Raw genomic sequence first — 21,783 nt, forward strand, 5'->3', positions numbered from 1 at the left:
CTCAAGCTCAACCTCCCCCCAAAAATAAAGGTTATTATTTCGACTGAAAGCAGCAGCCGTATCCCTATGTCTCTTGTTCAGTCTTGCCCTCTCTGCCCTATCCATAATATTAAGGGCAATGCTTACTAACTTCCTCAAATGACTTTATTAGGGAGAAAGTGAATCAATCTCCTATTAAACTGTATTATTTGGCTCTGTATATAAATTAATGTGAGTGTAAATGGTACAGCAGATATACCATACTATCAGAACAGAAAGACTAGTGTTACACAGAAAATACTTTTTTAAACAACTGTACAACTGTTTTTAGCATATTGGGATGAATGAGGAAGGAAAGAGGAGGAGGAGAAACAAAGAAGTGTATGTTTGAGTGTGTTTGTCTGCTGTGCACTTGCAGACAGTAAGTAGAACAGTGTAAAAATGATGTTTGCTCATCCAAAGATGATGGAGGAACTCCCAGTGAATGAACCAAGCTATTGTATCCCACATAGGCTATACCTAACTGCCCTGATTCAAAGACATGTACCGAGACTTAAACAAGATGCTCTAAACCCTGCTTCATCACTGTCTACTCGGTAGACTATAGGGTGAAATGTACAAAAGTAAAGTTCCATTTATAAAAAGCAGCTGACAAGATGAGGAAGTGTTGCTGCATGCTGCAGACAAAATTCAGGGATCTGAGGTGCAGAAAAGTCAAGCAGTTGACTGAATATGTCATCCTGTTTTAGTGCATTTATTTGGAAAGCCAGACCAAGCACACCAGAGGCCACATTATTTTCACTTCCTGGCACGCACATTTCCATAGGAGTCCAGGAGCATTCAAACGCCAACACTGGCTGCCCTGCAGTTCAGTCAGCACCACCAGTATTCAGGTTCATCTACCCTGTTGTCAATATCAATAATTACCAGCAGGTGCAAAATTAGCTCTCAGCAAAGATGATCCTGAACACAAATATAGAATAATTAACTTGAAAGCACTGAGCAGAGTGCAGACCTCTGGCAAACTTTATTCATTTTTATAAATACTTTATTTGAAACAGGCCTTTTATTAGAGACAGACCTTCCCCTTTTCAAAGTATGTTTTATCATAAGGTGTTTCCTGTTTTCTGGTTTGCCCCATTCTTATATTTCGTTGATGCTGTTTGCTGCTAATGTAAACTCAACTCTTTTTCCATGTTTAACTTGATAAATTCATAATGTTTGTTTCCACGGCACTATATCCATCAGTACAAGTCATGTCATACTCACCATTCTGCTGTTTTGAGTTTCTCTTTTTGAACTTTCAAATTCCAAACACTTCAGTATTATCACTTAATTAACACTTCCTGCACAGGTTTCATATTAAAAGCCTTCCAGCAGTTCAGTGGGCGTCATTCCTTAATTTCCTGATAGATTTTTACCATAATTTGATGGAGGAGTGTGTTGTCGCTACTTTACCAGCCAACTAGATACGAAAGTAACAAAGGAACAAATGTCAAAAAACAACTCGGCAACATTAAGCTGACCAACTGGAAGAATCCTCTTTATTTCACCAAGTTTCAGCGAAGTGGCTTTGATAAATTCTTGTAATCAAACCAGTGCACTGAAATGCATTGGTTTGATTTTTAATTTGAAACAACTGCAGAACGTGAGTTTCACTAACAGTAGCTTAACATAAAAAGAGGACAACACTGTAATAGCTGCTGTAGCTTTTTAATGAAAACAAATTCTGTGAAAATAAGACCCTCAGAGCAGGAGGTCGGTGAGTATGACAGGAATTAATGGTGTGGAAATTTACATTAATGGTTGTTGTAGCTTCCAAATAAAACTAAAAAAACCTAAAATATCAACATTTTCTACCAGATTGAAATATTATGCTACAGTTGCTGAAAGTGAACACACCACTGCATACTCTCCATTTGTAGTAACTGTGCATCTGGTAGGGTTTACATCAAGAGATAAAGTGGAGTCCCAAAAGATGCAGATATATATTAAACATCAGGGATGGATGGGTATATTTATTCTGTTAACGGACTGCTTACTCAGCTCTCCTGTCTTATTCCCTGATCTATGAGTGTAGTTTCTACAGTGCGATAGGGAAACCACCAGGCACATCACGCACACATGTACACACTCCTGGGAATCAGCCCAGCCTACCACAGTTGCAGCTGCAGCAGCACACCTGGGCTAATTGGGCAGAGAGGGAGAGCTCACATCACCCAAAGGACTTTTGCCTTTCGAGTGTGCGTGCGCACTTCCCTTCCCCCATGATCTGGAGCCTCTCCCTCACTGATGGAGTGGTAAGGTGATACATAGGTTGAGCTTCCTCTTTCTTCCTCATCCAAACTCCCAGCCCATCCATCCATCCTCTCTGGATGGAGGGAAGAGGTGAGGAACAAAGTGATGGATGAGTATGGAAAACTTTTCTCCTGTGTTCTTTTCCTGAGAGGAGAGAAGTGAAAGAGATAAGGAGAGGTTGAGTCACATGACGATCAGAGAGGCAGAGGGAGAGATGGCTGAATCTCTGGGCCTAAATATAATGACAGCTGCCTCCTCCATGGAGTCTCTCACACATATACAAACACTGAGCAGTGCTGTTTATCTCCCATCAGGCTCAGGCAGGGGAGAGTTCATATAAATAATTGTTGATCAGAGGAGATGAGATTTGATTTAATTAGACAAGACTGCAAGCCACAGGAGGGCTTGGCTGGAGACTCTTTCTCTCTGTCCATTATCTGATCTGCCTTCCTCTTTTGTAATCTCTTTACATCTCTCTCTACATATCTCTTATGCTTAATGTGAGTCAACCATTGGGAATAATATGCAGTATTTATGTGCAGAGGAGGTTGTTGTGTTTCACTAACCACTTTTATACTATCAGCATTGGTGGCTCCACTCCTCACAACAGGTCTACTGTGCAGTGTCCCAGTATATTACCTCCTATCTCACTTTTTGAACACCACCTCCCCCTCCTCCTCCTTCCCCCATTCCCTGCACCCCACCCCCTACCACTTCCCACTTCCAACAGAAGCTCAGAGTAAGCCCTACTACTCAGATTACTCCCCCACGCGCCTGCTCATCCACAAGATGTGCACCAGCCACTACCTGGACCTGTTCATCACCATTGTCATAGGGCTCAACGTCATCACCATGTCCATGGAGCACTACCAGCAGCCCAAGGTCAGTATGGGGATAGGAAGGTGGGGCAATGGTGGTGTCTTTGATGACTGCCGATGATTCTTCGTTTGTATTTTATGCTGCTGGTATTGATCTGTAATTATAATCACATCAGTGACCAATCCAGTGTCATGCCAAAACGTGTAATACACCCACAGGTCCACTGTGCTAGTGTCACGTTTTGCCTCACCTAGGCGTGAAAAGTACACACGTGTATGAAGGTGCAGTATGAGCAGGGGTCAGTACTTTTATGTTGTTACAATGCTGTGGTTAAGGGCTGATTAGATTTAGGCACAAAAAACAATTGGTTAGGGATAAGGAAAGATCATAGTTTGAGTTAAAATGATCACTTGAAACATGGTGTGGGTTAAAGTTACTACTCCCTTAAATTAGGCAACCTTTGTTGTCATGAAAACAGTAAACACTACAACAATCATAGTTACAGTTATCTCGTCCCTCATGGTTGGAAGCAGGATACTGGAAGTGGGAAGCTAACAGCGGTCTCCAGCAGCAGAGTCCACTAAGTACACTTTTTGCAAGTTAAGATCTATCTATCCACCCAAGCCTCCACCTCCGAATATGGAAATATGTCACCTTATATAGACATTATCTGAACTTGACAGGCTCTTTGAAAGCTGTACGTGCGTGTACTTTTCATGCTTAGGTTAGGCAAAATGTAACACTTTCACGGTATCCTCTAGTGGATCAGCAGGGCTATTAGACACTTTGGTGTGATACAGGGCTGCAGTGACATCTACATTTGGTATGATGGGTACAATACAGATTATTTGCATACTGTACAATTAATCAGTCCCATGGAAAGGTTTCAGAGGCATTTTCACCTTGCCACAAATAAAATTCAGGAGAAAACACTAAATTCTGGCTAAAGTTTTGGCTTGAAAGTGATTACTTTAAAAAAGCGCCAAATATTAGCACCAAACTGGCTACCCACAGCTCCAGTCTGAAAAATACCAGTATCATGCAGCACCCTCCCCAATAAAGCCCCAGTGCAAGCGTCGCTCGTCTCCCTTTGAAAGTCAGCAAAAACAGCTGGGACCAGTTGTACTTGTTGTTAGAGGGCTACGCACATACTCATAGAACTGGAGTTACATCCAGGTAACTACTATTTCTATGTTGTACACGCTTCGCCCTCCAATGGGTTTCGCTATTGGTTAAAACCTTAAGTGAAGGCAGTAAGGGATGTGATGTACTCACAGCGGGGCACAAACCAACACTAGTCTGAACACAGCTAAAAACCAAGAAACAGCAATAGTCCAGTGCTAGCACCACCTGCATGAGGGTCTTGCACTGGACTGCAACAATCCCATTAAAACTGGACATTATCAAAAGACACTTCAGTGCACTTCAGACGAGGTACCCCAACAGTGCACCAAGCACTGAATGAGACACAGAATCAGCTGTCATGTCCTTGAGATATGACTGGACAAAGGTAGAAGTGGAAGACCAGAAGGTGGCCAGAGAGATGTCTTCCACTGAAACACCCCTGAAAAGTGCCATCGAAGATGCAGTACCTCTTGTGGAGTGTGCCCTCAGGCCCGCTGGAGGAGCCTGATCCATTGCCTATAACTCCTGCAAATGCATCACAAATCCAGTGAGCGAGCCGCTGGGCCTGACCGCTGTGGCAGTTGGACTTCCTGAGAGCCACCATGCACTCCTAACAACAAGGCTCCACTCCTCCTTGACTTTTGACATCCTGTCCACCCCCTTGTTGAGGGACCCCAGAATGTGGTGGGCCTTCAGGGAACAGACATAGCGATCTGCCCAGGTCATGATGGATATTGCCATCCATCTGTTGAGGAAGGCCACCACTGTGGTGTTGTTTGACCTCACCATGATATGCTACGCGCTCAGCTGCGGGGTGAAGTGGTGCACCTTCTGCACTGCTGTGAACTCCAGCAGATTGGTGTGGCAAGGGGAGCTTGACCACGCACATGCCTCCCATGCTGACGCGATGTAATGAGGGATGCACCCTGGCTGCACCCCCTCACAGAGGCAACTGGGTGAATCCCAAAACCCTCCGTGCCAGTGTTGGGATGCAGATCTCACGCTGTTTGTATCTTGGTTTGGTGGAGGAGGAGCCTCCGGAGGAACGCAGCTATTTCCTCTTTCCTCTTTCCATTATGTTTGCAACATAATGGAAGAGTAAAACAGAATCACAGAATAAATAGAGAGAAACCATCCATAGAAAATCTGATGTACAGATGGGACAGATAGAGGGTAGTAGGCCATGGATGGAAACAGAGAAGGTAGTGGGGGTGTTGAAAAGATAAGAATAATGATCTTATTGTATAGCACTTTTTAAAACACACACTTACAAAGTGCTTCATATATAGGATAAAATACACAGACAAAAAAAGTATACATACATATATATACATACACATACATATGCATGATACATAGACAAGAATTAAAGCACACAGCCAAATTAAACAAAAATGAAAGCAAACAGAGAGTATTTATAAAAAGGCTGACCTATAGAAATGAGTTTTCAGTCGCCACTTAAAACAAACCACAGATTCAGCAGATCTGATGGATTGGAGAAGGCTGTTCCAAAGAGCTACAACTGCAAAGGCACGGTCACCTCTGGAACAGCTAGAATAGGGGCTCAACAGCTGCTATATATGCAGGAGCCAGCCCATGCAAGGCCTTTTACATAATCAGTAAAATTTTGAAGTCAATTCTATGTTTTACTAGAAGCCAATGAAGGGAGGCAAGAATTGGGGTGATGTGGGACAGATGAATGGTTTTCATTAACAGCCTAGCCGCTGCATTTTGCACCAATTGAGGACAAGCTAGAGAGGACTGAGTAATGCAAGTAGAGTGGGAGTTCCAGTAGTCTAAGCAAGGAAAGATTAAGGTATGCACTAAAAGTTACATGTTTTTGGCTGATAGTATAGATTTAATTTGTGCAATATTTTACAACTGAAAGAAACAAGACTGAATGAGCTAAGTAATGTGAGGTTCAAAGTTCAAATGTTGGTCAAGAGGATACAAAGATTCTTAGAGGTGATCTTAATGTTGCTAGTGAGGGGGCCAATATAATGACTGACCTCTTTAGTAAAACAATCAGGGCCGATCACAAGAACCTCAGTTTTGTTAGAATTGAGTTGGAGGAAATTTTGAGACATCCAATTTTTAACAGAAGTTAGTCATGAAGGGTGATAAGGTTATTGAGGTTATTAGGTTTAACTGAGAGGTAAAGTATGAGGAAAACCATTTGAGTTCAGTACCAGAGATACCAACCCAGTTCAGTAGTCTATAAATTAAAATGGCATGATCAGTGGTGTCAAAGGCAGCAGATAAGTCAAGTAAAACTAAAAGGGAATATTCACCTTTATCTGAATGCATAAGAATGTCATTATTTACTGTAAGCAGTGCCGTTTCAGTGCTGTGTTTTCAACGGAAGCCAATTAAAAGATATTGAGTCCCTAAACCACTTGGAGAAGCTGGTTCAAGAATTTTAGAAATGAAAGGAAGTCTGTTAATGGGCCTGTAGTTAACTAAATTGATGGTATCTAGGGAGGGCTTTTTGAGGAGTGGGAAGACATTGGCTGTCTTTAAATAGTCAGGTATGCAGCAAAAGGATAGAGATTGATTGACGATAGAGAGGAGGCCAGGGGCAATGACTGGCAGGACCTCTTTAAGAAATTTAGTTGGAATTATATCAGCAGGTCAGGGCGATAGATGCATATGAGAAACTATATCCAAGAGATCTTTCATGGAAATAGGGTTGAACTTAGAAAGCAGAACAGGGCAGGTAACTCGATCGGATTAATGAATTCCAAGGTTGAAATTGGATCTGAGACCACTGATCTTGAAATTTAGAAACTTATCACAGTCATCAGAGGAGGTGGCAGGAAATCCAGAATGAGTAGGATTCAGAAGTTGGTTAATAGCATTAACCAAAAACCAAGGGTTATGCTTGTTGTTGAGGCCAGAAAAATATGCCACTCTCACATCTTTGATGAATTGATTTTTTCCATCTACGCTCAGCCTTTCTATAATCTGTTCTATGGCATTGAATGAAATAATTTATCCAAGTCTGATCTTATTTGGAGCAATGTCATCAAGAGCTAAGGAGCACAATTTATTAAACCAGTTAACTTAATCATTAATATTGGAAAACTTAGGAATTGTCTTGGACATATCATAGAAGAGAGCTGAAAACCTAGCTGTAGAGTGCTCATTAAATATGCAAGACTATATAGTTTGTTTCAACAGAAGAAGTCAACATTGTCTGTAGAACCATGTCAGAAATTATACATTTGTGATCAGAAACTAAGTTAGACATATGCAGGGAGTTCAGAGTCAGACTAAATGTAAAAACAAGACCAAGTTGAGCCCACGGTTATGTGTGGGGCCAAAAACATGTTGCACTAGGTTAAATGATTTTGTGGTGTTTTGAAATTCTGCGGCAAGGGAATTAGAGGGTTCATCAATGTGAATATTAAAATCACCTATAACAATGATCTTGTCAAATTTCAATACAACAGATGAAAGCATATTAGAGAAATATTTTATAAAATTTGTACAAGATCTAGGGGGTTTGTAGATAACATGCAACACACTAGGATGTCACACTCAATTTTAAAAGTTATTAGTTCAAAACTATGAAAAGATCCAGCAGTAAATGGGACACAGTTGAGGTGGTTCTTATAAACCACTGCAATGTTCCCACCATGGCCTATGGGCCTCAGGGCATTCAGAAAGTAATAGTTAGGTGGGCAAACCTCCACTAGGGGGCAGCAATCCTGTGATTTGGACCAAGTCTCCGAAAGACATAAGATATCTAAATTGTGGAAGTCATTAAGAATAAATTATTTGTTTGACAGTGATCGGGTGTTAAAAAAACAGCAAAGACACCTGGAGAAATGGACTTGGAAGACTGAGGCTTGGAAGAGACAGTAATCAAGTCAAGCCTGGCTGCAGAATGATGATGAATAAAGCGTTTCTTTTGTATGTTCCTACTAGTCATGGGGATTGAGAAAAAGGAGGTAACATTTAAAGATATGGATGGGAACTAGGCTTGGTGGGGAAATGACAGTGGTTGCTCAAGTTAACAAATCTGGAGTTAGAAGGGTTAACAAGAAAATGAGAGATAGGACTTATAGGACATCAGATTGTTTAACTTTTGCAGAAGTGTAAAATCAGTTAAATAAAAAAAGAAAGAGGATAGTGGAGTGAAATAGGGGGTCCTGAGCAAGAATATTGCCTTTGGAACTGAAGGCCTTAAATAGGTGGAATAGAAGGTCCTTGGGTAGAATAAGAAGTGTGTTAGGTACTGTAGAATAGAAGGTCTTTGGTTAGATCATAAAGCCTTTGGGTAAAATGGTCTTTGGATAGATTAGAGGTTGAATAGAAGGTCTTTCAGTCAAAAAGAAAGTCTTTGGGTAGAATATAAAGTCTTTGGGTGAAATAGAAGGGTTTTGGGTAGAATAGAATGTCTTCGGGTAAAATAGAAGTACTTCGAGTAGAAGAGAAGGGCTTTGGGTAAAATAGAAGATTTTTAGACAGGAGACAAAGTTCTTGAGTCAAACAGAAAGTCTGTAAAAGGCTGAAGGTTGGAGCACAGAAATTCTTGAGTTAGTAGAAGGTTGTTTGGTAGACTGAAATATCTTGAAATGAACAGTGGGTCTTTACGTAGGAAAGAGAGTAGCGGGGTAGGAAAGGTTGTTTGATAGAATAAATAAGATATTGGAGTAAAAAAGAGTGAAAGCACAAACTGGAACTAGCTGTTTGTCAGTGGATGACCACCTGTGAGGATTTAGTCAAATCCCTGCTGGCCACCAGTTCTCTCCACATCTCTCTGCTAAAGGTCAGTTTTTACATGCAGATGGGCACTGTGAATTCTCCCACAGGCAAAAATGGACACTTTGATTCTAATGGCCTTTTCATAGAGAACGAGGGAGGGAGGAGCGGGGGGCAATGTGAGTGATCTATTAATGGAAATGTTAATTCTGGGGAAGAGGGCAGAGTTTACAATATGGACCCTTTGGTATTTTATGTGAAGACTGTAAATGCAGCAAAATTGTGTAGTTGCTGTTTTCCTTTTAGAAAGTGAAAAAAAAGCAGTGGGGTGAGATCATTTCATTTGTTTTCAGTTGCAGTTTCAGCACATTTTGTTACATGACTGACAATGAATCACACAGTTCACTCTGCTGAAATAACAAAAGACTTAATATAGGGTTTACTGGCCTGTTAAGATGGATATTTGCTCAGTTTAGTAATCTGTAACATTTTGTAATTTTTTTCTCTGACAGGAGTTGGACGAAGCATTGAAGATCTGCAACTACATCTTCACCCTCATCTTTGTTCTAGAGTCCGTCTTCAAGCTGGTTGCCTTCGGCTTTCGACGCTTCTTCAAGGACAAGTCAGTATTTAAACAACTGCCCCAAAGAGACATAATGACCTTTCCCAAATGTCTCAGACACTTATCAAACAGGAGTCCTGAATAAACATTTACTTCCCATTTTAGGGTTTTGACATTTTAGTGTGCATGATATTCTAATAGATTGGTTGTTAAGGGTACCGTTCTTTAACCTCTGAGTCATGTGGAAAATCTGAGGCAGTGTTCGAAGAGCTTAAATGAGCTTTTTCTAAGGTGCTCCAGTGGATGGTTCTCAGTGAGGCCTGTATGAATACAAACGGCCTCGTTAAACACCCATAAAACACGCTGCCTTAGATGATTTCATAGCTTTGAAATCCCTGGCTTCCCGCTGAAAACCACACAATAATGCACAAACACAATTGCAACACCACAAACATATATTGCCATGCATCACATTAACATGAATACACACAACAATACACACACCCCTCAGTGGAGGCATTATGTTTTTGGACCAGAGCTGACCACCAAGGGCTCCATGATGTCCATCCCCTTTGCCAGAGTAGACTATTATCCTTTTTGCATTTGGCAGTGGTCCAGTTAATTATTGCTCCAATACACACTCATACACAGGTACACACAAACAGATAAACACAACATTCAGCCATGCCCCCCAGGACTAATTTGAGAATCTCATTGAATTTTAAGTTGATTTTCTTGTGTTGATTCATGCACTTTGAGTATCTAAATGGGGATGTTTGGAATAAACAATGAAGTGGAGTCACACATACACACACAGCGAAACCTGCACATGGAACAGAAACAATGGAACTGGACAAACCTGATTAGCACAACCACCCACCATTGTCTTCGCTGACTTTTTACACATTCATTTTGTTCCAAGCATTTTGTTCGGGCCACATTTTAAACAGGCACTGGAAAATTAAGTTTGGTCTCAACACTTTGATCTCAAGTCAAGTTACAGCATCTGGGAAAGTAAGTAGCCTGCTGACTCCTGATCTGATTGTACCATCTATCTTTATGATACACTAAAATTAAATGATACCATTGCTGCCTTTTTTAATCTGCCCCATAACAATGAAATAGTCTGCGTGCTCTCATGCACTATCATCCAGAAAATGATCTTCTTCTATATTTGAAGTTAAGTTTATGTGATTAGTTAACTGTGTATGCCTAGTGTTTTGATTTAATTTTGTAATATCTGGGCCATTTAAGTGATACTTCACACAAACATCTACATTTTGAGCATAAAACACTCACCCCTGTAGGCTTGAAAGGTTGTAAATAGTTTGTAGTTTGTTTCTTCTTAAAGTACAGCGGCTGTGGGCAAGTTCATGGCAGTTACAGTAGTGACAAGTATTCATGGAGGAAAAAATCATCCAAATGTCCATAGAAATGAATTACCCACTCAAAAAGTCCAAGTGAAAACTAGCAATTTACATTTCATGCTTTGTTAAAGTTCATTAGGCGATTAGCTCCTCCAAACAGCAACTTCAGTAATAGACAGTAACAAGACACACACTATTAAAACCATGAGCCGAAATTTGTCCAAACGTGTAAGTACATGTGATGACCTTGAATGGCATTGAGAACAGCAGGGGCCGAAACATTTCCACCAAAATGAAACAAAGTTTTTGTCCGTGGTTTTTCAAGAGTGTGTGGGATTTAACGTCTTAGTGAACACAAAAGTAATTTGCATTAAAGGGGGAATTTTCTAGCCTATTGGACTTGTCAAAAATCAAAGTAGCAGAGGCCATGATTTTCTGACCTTTAGTTCTATGGCTTTAAATATCACACTCCCATTTTTTAAGAAAGTTTTCTGTTATAAAAGAGCTGAGATGAGCCTGATGATATCACTATGACATCACCGGGGGGGGTAAGTATCTCAGACTTGACAAAGCTCCTCCAGAGCCACAAAAAACTTATACAACTCTTTTCATAGGCTGAAGAGCACTAACCTAACTAGTAAATTAACTTTGACATGTTAAATGGGTAGAATGTCCCTTTAAAGTTAAAATCAAATCAAAAGTTACAGATTTGTGACTCACTCCTGGCTCAAGTTCACACCTCTCTGCTAAAGGAAATGACTCACTAAGGAGAAATAGATGATTTGTTTGGATGCGTCTTTTTAGCCAGTCACATTTATCTGAGGTTTTGTGAAAAGAAGTGATGTAAGTCAGTTTGAGGGACTGATGTGTGTGTGTGTGTGTGTGTGTGTGTAGGTGGAACCAGCTGGATCTGGCCATCGTGCTGCTGTCCATCATGGGCATCACTCTGGAGGAGATTGAGGTCAACGCTTCACTGCCCATCAACCCGACCATTATCCGCATCATGAGAGTGCTGAGGATTGCACGAGGTATGAACTCCCAGCACATCCCCCTGTCCATTTACCCACCCACCCCTCCCCAACGCGCGCTCTTACAGACACGTACACACTCTAGTCCTGCACTCTGAAGATGCCTTGTAAACCAGCCACGTCCCTGGGACTCCCCTCTTTGTCATTTTTGCATGGCAGGTCTCAGCAGGGCTCGGGCAGGGTGTGAGCCGACCAGATGGCACCGAGAAACACAGTCAGCTGACAAACACAGCACTGAGAGGAGCATAGAGAGAAAAAAATAGAGACAATGAAGGGAGAGAGGAGCAAGGTGAGGAAAGATAGCAGAGGGTGGGGGGAGAGCCAAGACACATTATGACAGTAAGTGAATTAAGCCACAAGAAACTGAGACTAGGTATGGAGGGAAAATGTAATATATGAGAGAAGAGAGGGAGGAGAAGAGAAATAAAAGGAGGAAGCAGGGATGATGAATAACTTCTGACCTGAAAATAGATTATAAGAAGATGGAAAGAAGTCGAAAGCAATTGATGTTAGAGTGAAAAAAGTTGAGATGAAGTGAATGAGGGAGAGATAAATGAACAGGGGAGAGGTATGTCGGTGTGTGAGAGACATAGAGAGAGCATGCAGTGTATCTGGAGAGAATGAGGGGAGGAAAAAGGAAGAGGAGGTACAAGAGAGCATTGACAGCGTACAGAATTAGGAAGGTCAAGTTAAAGAGAAGGGACAGATTTGGCAGGAGGGAAGAGGAAGTGGAAAGCTAAACTGCCCATGTGCTTCTGGCTGATTACTGTCCAGGTAATAAAAGATAAGAGACGGCAGGAGGAGAGGAAAGAGGGGGAAGAGGAGATAAGAGAGGCAGGATGGAAGCTCATCTGTTTTGTCTGATTACTGAATGTGTAATAAAAGAAGTAGCATGGAAGTTGTTATTGATTACTGTCACACAGCAGACCAGGCAAACACACGTGCTCCTGTGTGTAATGTATGTGTTTGTGTGTGTCTTACACTATGATTTAGATGGGCACAATACTTGGCTCCTTTTCCATCTGGCATCAGCATGCATCTTATATCCAGACTGTATGTAGATGTGATTTAGCTGCATTACATGTCCACAGTTTCTGGATTCTAATCACAGTTTAACTCCGCTTGCCAAAATACACACTGTCCCATCCTCTTATGATATTTCTGTTGTTTAAAACTCTCTTTTTATCCGTTCTTAACTCTCACAATCCCATTTTAACAACTTTGATTCTATTTAAGCTGCATAACAATAGCTGTGTCTGAACTGTTTGTACTTTGAACATAATCGACCATTCACAAAACCATGCCCCACTTAGTTTAGTCAAGCTTTCTGTTCTCACATGGCAAATATGCAGTTTACAACGATAACGGGGGCAGATTTACCACTCAAAATTTGGAGTAATTTTTGACACAATGGATCCTTGATGTCAGACAGAGGCAGACAAACCCTGCCTTCTAATTTCTAGCCAGAGAGTCCATTTTATGACTAGCAGATTTCATTAGCTGTAGCTTTAGCTAGGCAGCTAATAAAGCTAACTTTAGCTCCATAAATTGGTTGAAAAACTAGTCTTCATTTGACTTTTTAATGTTCCGAATGTTTTTAGACAAGAATCTTGTAACAGCAGTCATAAAGATGCACTTGATGGCTACATACAATACATGATATCATGCAAAAAGGCTAAAGCTAACATGTTCCATGCAAAAAGTTGGCATCCTCACCAGTTGACGATTCATGTAAAAGACATGGAAATAAAGAAACAGCATTGTTCTTGTATTGCAGTGTAGAGCTAGTTAGTTGGAATAAAACAAAATAACAGGTCAAATTGTTGTTACAGTCTAACATAACCCAAGCTAATGTACTTGTTTGTATTTCCAAACAGAATGTGTCACTTTCACTTACAAGACAAAAGTTTTGAGGATGAAGATAAACCGATGTGTTTGCTCATCTGGTTTGTTGTGCTGCGCTTTTCCTCCATTACTTACATTCTAATCACCAATGAGGCATTAGGGTTATTCACTTCAGTGTGTTACCTCACCTTTTTGTCTGCATCTCTAGTGTTCCATTAATTATTATGCATTATCCATCAGTTTTGGTGCACCTCAATTGGTACCACATCACCATCACGGTGACCTCATCAAACCACAACCCCAATCAGCAGGATATGACCTCAATCAGACTATCTCAAAGCTTAATGTTGTTACGTACAAGGAGTGTGGACAAGGATGTGCGACTACTGTTACTGAGCTGGATTAGACTGTAAGTGAGGAAAATGTCCTTTCAATTTCACAGAAGGCGTGATGGCACAAGTCCCTGTTCTGTTATGTAAGACTGAAAAATCTTAATATTGGTAAGGCGCTTTTTCATTTTCTGTGTGTGTGTGTGTGTGTGTGTGTGTCCACAGTATTGAAGCTCTTGAAGATGGCGGTGGGGATGAGAGCGTTACTGGACACCGTTATGCAAGCCCTGCCTCAGGTACTCTGTCAACACTGAATCCCCTGAACTCATCTGTAGTTCTCCATCATGGATCTTTCACATCCTAACATGTCCCACAGAAGCTCTCCCCCAGAAGCATTTCTTTTCTGGTGCACAGTCTTCTTTTTCAAGGCGTCGCCATTTCCCATGAGCTTTTTGCCAACTCTAGAGACCCTTATTTGCATAACCAGCCCCTCGCAGTGATTGAAAATGAATGTAGCTTGAGGTTTTGTTTTGAATGATGGTGGGTGGATTCGAGGGTGGCAGAGTTGGTAAATTAGAGCAACTTCGCCAGTGTTTGGATTGAGAGGAAAAAATAACACAGCCCTATATTCACAGCAGTCTTTGATACCACCTCTGCCTCTTTCATTCAGAGAGAATCAGAAAGATTGAGTGTTGTTCCAGGTTAATTTCTCCCAGAGCTTTTCAGAAGTATTCATAATTGATAAATCCAATAATAGGAGGTGGTGGGGGTGTGTGCAAGTTGCCACACGTAGAATAGAATTGACAGTAGCAGTTGCAGCAAACCCTAAAGCTTTCCATTTCCTAAACCCACCTCTGTATCAAAACTCCTACTTCATATTACCCCAGATCGGCTGAGCTCCTCCTCATAATTTTATTCAGATTTTGCTTCTTTTTCTCCTTTGTGCCAATCACTCATTCATTGTGTTATTACAGTTATCACTGTATCCTCCCATAGTTTACATTTTCTCCTGGCAGCTTCATCACAATTCTCCATTTATTTTCTCACTGGAATGAGCTGTTTGTTGTCCCTCGTTATTGGTTTATTTTTCTTGGGATTTCTCTCCTCTGGCTAATCCCTCTCTCTTCCTGTTGTCTCTCTGCAGGTGGGGAATCTGGGTCTTCTCTTCATGCTTCTCTTCTTTATCTTTGCAGCACTGGGTGTGGAGCTGTTTGGTGATTTAAGTAAGGGCATGGACATATGCATTATATACAGACCATCAGGCAAACCAGACCATAAAGATTCACATTTGTTGATACTGCTTAGGCGCAGGCATGCACAGAGTGTTTAATCCTCCCCTCTGTGGGTTTAATCTATCTGATGTTAATTGCTTTCTAGAATCCTTTGTTCAAATACCATATTGATCCCTCTAATTGTGGCTCCTAGCTTTCAGAGTAATGAAATTGTATTATTGTTATTATGATTTCATTGCAAAGTCCTATGCTGTGACAACTTAAAAGTCTCAATCTCTTATCTTAATGTCTCTCTTTTGCCGTCTGGCTATTGCTGTCCGTCTTCGTCCCCTCCCTCTTCCTTGTCTTCTCAGTTTGTGACGAGCGCCACCCATGTGAGGGTCTGGGCCGCTATGCTACATTCAAAAACTTTGGGATGGCATTTCTGCTGCTCTTCAGAGTTTCCACTGGAGACAACTGGAATGGCATAATGAAGGTGAAACTAACACTGCACTTAGAATCTTGAACGCAGACATACACACTCTCCTTAGATTAATCCTGACATACTTGAAAATACATTAAGCAGGAATACAAGAGATTTACTGGTGATGTGTTGGTGTGTCATCTCCTGGGATGGCTTTGTTGCAGATGACTACATGGAGTATCAGTGTTGTCCCTCCCTTATTCACCAAAGGCCCAATAGTAGTTGGCATTAAAGAGTAGCGGAGGTGTTGGCATTTTAGCTGTAGGACAATTAAGATAGCAGGTAGGTTATCAGTTATTTTCAAGGAAATTTTCTTCCTTTTCAAATTAATCAAAAATGTTTATGATTGTCTGTATTTAATAAAGCCCTATTTATATGACCGTGCCCATTATCTTTCCCTAACCTTAACCATGCTGTGGTTGTAGTTACATATTGTAGGACTACGTAAGTTTAAAAAAAAGAAGAAGAAAAGATTGGCACTAAACATTTAAAATTCTCATCATTGAATGTAATTAAGGGTTTTTGCAGAATCATACAATATCAATGTCTGGATAAGGCAACTGTTAAATTTGTCTTTCTAATCCGCTTTAATTGCTTTTTCTATTGCTTGGGGGCAGCACAACAAGCTCAACACAACATAGATATATCACCTTTTTAAGTTGACATGCTAAACGCATTAGCAAATAGTTGCCTATTAACACAGAGAAAGATAAGCATTAATTTGGAGTCGTGTTTGTGTCCACCTGACAATTGTAAGTCCGATATTTAGCTTTGTTTTTGTCTCCATCAAAATATCTGGAAAAATCTGGCTCTTAAGCTGCTGAATGCTCCACTATGTTCACCAGCTAGTCGCTAACTTTTTCTGTCTGTCGTCTGATACTGGACAGGTAGTGTACAGTGAGTTTGTCAGAGCTTTATGGCTGAAAACAAAGCTGATGAAAGTGGTGAGAGTGAACAAGATCGATAAAGTTGCAGGCTGTAAAACCAAAACTTTGAGCTGAAAGACACTAAAACACTGTAGAGCTGAGGGGAACTACAGGGTTGGATGATATTTCTCTGTAAGTTTGTCATGATCAATTTCTAACAAAAACATTGATTAATATTAGTATATCAGCTTTAAGCTATGCTAATTTCATGTTTTATGCCTCTTCCAGGACACATTAAGAGACTGCGCCCATGACACCAGCACCTGCTACAACACTGTGGTCTCTCCCATCTACTTTGTCTCCTTCGTCTTGACGGCTCAATTTGTCCTGGTCAACGTTGTCATCGCCGTCCTGATGAAGCACCTGGAGGAGAGCAACAAGGAGGCCAAGGAAGAGGCGGAGCTGGAGGCTGAGTTGGAGCTGGAGCTACAGAATGACGGGGGAGACATGGCAACAAGGTCGCCCCAGCTCAACCCTCTGGCATTGGGCATGGACAGGTCGAGTTCTGGGGGCTCCCCCTGGAGGTCCACCGGAGGAGGGGACAGGGAGCAGGAAAGGGACGGTCCTATGGACTCACCCACTGCTGATATAACCAGAGACTCTGTAAACATCAGAGCAGACCCCCCTTCATGCCTGGACCCCCCGCTGGAGGTGAGGAATCCTTTTTGTGTCGCTTGTATGTTATGTGTATGTGTGTGGATACATATTATGCCATTTTTCTGCATGGTTCACTCATTAGCCATTTTTAAATGAACTCTAAAAACACGCCGTTGTCTTAATCTATGTATTGGTAAGCTTGACATCACTGTTCACTAGTAGAGGTGACAGATATTTAGATAACATCTAGATCAGATTGTTAGGTTTTCTGTGGTCCAGGCAGCTCCCTGCATGACATAACAGATGCTCTGAGATCACTTCCTGCTGGGGACCAGGCTGTGAGGCCAGTCAGATGACCGCTACATCTCTGGTCATTAGTTGTGACTCTGGTTCAAACCATTAGTTAATTCTCCGGCCCATGCTGAGGGGCACTTAGCATGCTGGATGGTATAAGACATAATGAATTCCTTGGGAGTATTGTCTGCACTCTACTGTCTTCATGTAAGAACTGTAGCCCATACATAAACAAACTATTGCAGATATGGCCATATGTGGACATATTCACTACACAGCTGGCAGCATTTCAAAATATAAGTGGATGCATTTCTGTGTGCTGTATCCAAAAATAGGATCATAATTGTAAGTGTACCCTTTGATATGAGGTCGTTGGTCAAGATGCATTAAAATGCTGTTTTCCATGTTGAATTTATTACTCTACCACATATGAACACATAGACGTTACTGTTATTATGCAGACTGTATGTTTAAAAGAGATTAGCTTGCTACAGTTTATGTCAAAGACAATAATTTATTCAGAAAATGTACAGAATTTATTATTTTGTGCAAACGATGCTGACCTATAACAGGGTAGTTTACAGTGTGTGTGTGTGTGTCTGTGTGTCTGTGTGTGTCTGTGGCTGGTCCCTGTAGAGGACATGCCAGTCATAGATAGGTCACAGTGCCATGGGAAAGCTGGACCACAGGGCCTTGTTGTTCACTTTAACAGCTATTTCCAGACAGCGGGGAACTTTTTGGGATAGGAAATAGAGGTCTCGCTATCGTTATGTTCCCTCTCTAAGATGTTATCTGTCTTCCTCCGCCACTCTCCCAAAACATGTGTGGTTAAACCCCAATCTCTTCTCTAGGCCTGTGGGAGACCAGTTCTACTGCAGTGTTGTAATGCCCCCTTGTGGATTTGAATGGTAACACTGTAACATGTGAGTTGACAGTGGTTCACAGGAGGAGGTTGTAATTGTTGTTGCAAAGATAGTCTTTACAGGTAGTTTAGGACAATGTTACATCAAAGGCAGTCTCCAAATGAATGATATAATTCCACTTTTTTCCAATAAAGGTTACATATTTTCACAAGTATATTAAGTATCTCAAAATATAGATTGTGTCCAAACATGTCTAGAGACAAGGAAAAATGCATCACATGAGATTATCTCAAGTAGATGTTTCTTCATTAAATGACCTTCTAGTTCTCCTTCATGGATATGTTTCTTCTGTCTTGTTTCTGTTTTTATATCTGTTTGTTTCTACCTGATCGACTGTCTTTTCTTCTCCCTCCCTTTCTGTGTGATCCATTCTTTTTCTCCACATTTATTCATGTATCTCTGTTTGGATTTCTGTCGTTCCCTTTTTGTCTGTCATTTACTTTTTTTTACAACTTCTGCTGCCCCTCTCCCTGTCTTTTCTCTCTGCATTATTCAAGTTTGTCCAGCGGAGAGCGATGTTTGACTCAGTCTCCCTGGTCATCCAGGGCTCAATGGAGGGGGAGTTGAGTTTGATGGACAACCTGTCCGGCTCTATCTGCCACTACTACGCACTGCCCCCCAGGCCCAGCAAGCACAGCACCGACAAGAAGGTCAATAACCAACCGTAACACCACTGATGACTCATGTCCTCCATTTCATACATCCAGTGGGTCTTATTTCTCTCCATTATGTAGGGCTGCATGAAAACAAAATTAAATGCATCAGTTAATTATTAAAAAAAACAACAAAAAGAGTCTTGTTTTCCTTTACACAATGCAAACAACAGTTGTATTACCTGTTTTCAATGTGATTCCATACAAGGATTTACTCAAAACAAGTGATAATGCTTTTAAAGGGTTAGTTCACTCAAATTACAAAAAATATTTTCTCACCTAGTGGTATTCAGCCATGCAGGTACTTTTTAAGTTTTATTTGTCCAGGTTTAACACACCTTTCATACAATGGAGGTGAATGGAATGTTGTTTATGGTGCTCACCGCATTGAATGTTATTATTGAATGACATTTACAGACTTTCCACAACGTGTTCAATGGATTATCCAGAGGATCAGTGGGAAGACTAATTTTGTAGTTGAGTGTTTTAAATGTCATTTTTCAATGCTGTGAGCAGCACAAAAGGGATACCGTTCACCTTGTATTGTATTGGGATGGAGGAAGAAATCTCAGGCAGATACCTCAAAACCAGGACAAATGAATCCAAAACTATCTGGATAGATACCTCCAGAGCAACGGTTCCTAAATGAGAGGGATCCCACAAGGGTGTCATGAGATGATTATTGGAGTGATAGAGAGTGAACAGGTAAAGACAAAATTCTGCTGCTCAAAACATTTGCTTTTTTCTTGTGAAATGCTGTGGTCTTACCTCTTCAGGCCTCTAAAAAAATCTAAAACCAAAGGGCAAATTACACTTTGAATGACCTAGTCACATCTCATAGACATACAATCTGTGATAAGTTGTGGTCAGTAGACAGGACTTTGTCTTAAGGAAGCTGTTTTTTCTTCTTTTGTAATTTGGGTGAACTGACCCTATAAATAAAGTCGATTACTCTGCAAGTATGGAGATGAACTTGGATGACTCCTGATTGAATTGATTTTTATTGAAAGCAGGTGATATTATCTCACCTTATTGGCAGATTTTACAATTTCTTTGAATGAGAATAAAAATTTATGACTCAGTTCTAGACTAAATTTCCTGAAGATGGATAAGTTTTGTGGTCCACAGAATTTCTGGCCTATAAAGTATTAAGAGTTATGCAGGAAAATGAGGACATACTGTCAGCAGAACTTAATTTCAATAATTTGGTTTAAAAAAAAAAAGCATGCAATGTGATGTTTGCTAAATATTGTGCAGCCCTGCAGTCATTACCATTTTTGTACTGGCAGTCCTCCACATTGAATATTTTTCCCTTTCCAACCAGCACTGTTGCCCACCACAGTGCAGTGCGTCATAACCCGCTTCAGCCATGATCTCATTCCCTCACTCACGTCTTCACTCAGACTCATTCATGCTTGGCAGGTCTTTGGTCTGGTTCAGCAGCCTCAGTGACAATGCTTTAGAGTCTGCTCTGTCTCCTCCACACAGCTTTGAGTCTGTGCTTGTGCGCCTGTATGTGGGTGTGTCATGTCTGCATGTGTGTATATGTGTATACCTACTTTGCCACTTTGCCATCAGTCGCATCAAAGTGATCGTAAACCAACCTCAGGCATTCCTGAAGCAAGCAGAGCACACTCTTACACCCGAGTCTGCAGTGTAATGGCTCAATCAATAAGCTATGGATCACAGTCACTGAATAATGCATCTGGGTGCCTCTTTCCCTCATTTGAAGGCAAATTTGGACCGATTACATTAGCAGTGCAAAACCTCATCTTCTAAAAGCTTTAAATGGGCTCGAGATGTCATTATTAGATGCCATAGGCCACCTCCCTCATTCTGATACGTTAGCAAAAATGTTTTCCATTAAGTTTCATTCCCTGCCCTTCTCTGCACAGACGACCCATTTGCCTGTCAGAAAGCATTTTCCCTGTTAAGCCGGTACAAGGCAAAATATACAGCAGCTCCTTTTACAGAAGCCAGAAACGCTCAAGGCTACTAAACACTCCAAGACTGAAGCCAAACTCAGCAGAGCTCCAGGATTCAAAAAATAAGCTTCTGGGATTCAGCTTATTTAGCTGTACAGGCGCTTAGAGGTGCTCTGTTTAACATTCAGCTCCATAGTTCTGTAATGACTCTACATATGTTACGTGTCATAATGGCAGGTCTGTGTTTATACTATATTACAAAGAATCTATGACGCCTCTCCCCTTTTGATTGTTTTTTTCCTTTGAATTTGAAAGTGTGTCTCATTTGCATCATGTTAAACAGTTTATTGAGAGTCATCAGGCTGTACATTTTATTGTGTTTGTGTGTGTGTGTGTGTGTGTGTGTGTGTGTGTGTGTGTGTGTGTGTACCCTGTCATAATATTGCTTTTGAAAACCCCGCAATACAATAATCGTAATCTATTTTAAAAAGCTTGTGTCTCAAGGTGAGAAAAAAAAGTCCTCATTTAGTTCAAAGCCTGTAAATTTCCCTTCTTGTATGTTTTCCTTTTTTTTTGCTCTACTACATAATTCCACTGTTGTATATATTGTTTCAGACATGTATTTTCCTGGTAGCTATAGGTCTTATCTGTCTGTAACGTCCTTATATTTGTGTGTTGCACGGAGTGTGCGTTTGATTTCTCTGCTCACCA

At 40.9% G+C, this 21,783-nt stretch overlaps 1 protein-coding gene across 9 annotated transcripts in view; it reads left to right on the top strand.

Annotated features, from left to right (window-relative positions):
* cacna1g (calcium channel, voltage-dependent, T type, alpha 1G subunit) overlaps nucleotides 1-21,783 on the top strand; it is a 164,445-nt gene that overhangs the window by 133,970 nt on the left and 8,692 nt on the right. For 5 of the 9 annotated variants that reach the window (XM_067577235.1, XM_067577231.1, XM_067577232.1 and 2 more), the window contains 8 exons: nucleotides 3,008-3,159; nucleotides 9,441-9,550; nucleotides 11,752-11,885; nucleotides 14,285-14,355; nucleotides 15,204-15,282; nucleotides 15,645-15,766; nucleotides 16,909-17,331; nucleotides 18,992-19,144. In XM_067577235.1, the coding sequence (XP_067433336.1) occupies nucleotides 3,008-3,159; nucleotides 9,441-9,550; nucleotides 11,752-11,885; nucleotides 14,285-14,355; nucleotides 15,204-15,282; nucleotides 15,645-15,766; nucleotides 16,909-17,331; nucleotides 18,992-19,144 (1,244 nt within the window). The remainder of the gene's footprint in view (nucleotides 1-3,007; nucleotides 3,160-9,440; nucleotides 9,551-11,751; nucleotides 11,886-14,284; nucleotides 14,356-15,203; nucleotides 15,283-15,644; nucleotides 15,767-16,908; nucleotides 17,332-18,991; nucleotides 19,145-21,783) is intronic. The other 4 variants (XM_067577238.1, XM_067577239.1, XM_067577234.1 and 1 more) reach the window with 3 other exon arrangements.

This window comes from Thunnus thynnus, chromosome 20 (assembly GCF_963924715.1).
Source record: "Thunnus thynnus chromosome 20, fThuThy2.1, whole genome shotgun sequence".
NCBI classification, from domain to species: domain Eukaryota; kingdom Metazoa; phylum Chordata; class Actinopteri; order Scombriformes; family Scombridae; genus Thunnus; species Thunnus thynnus.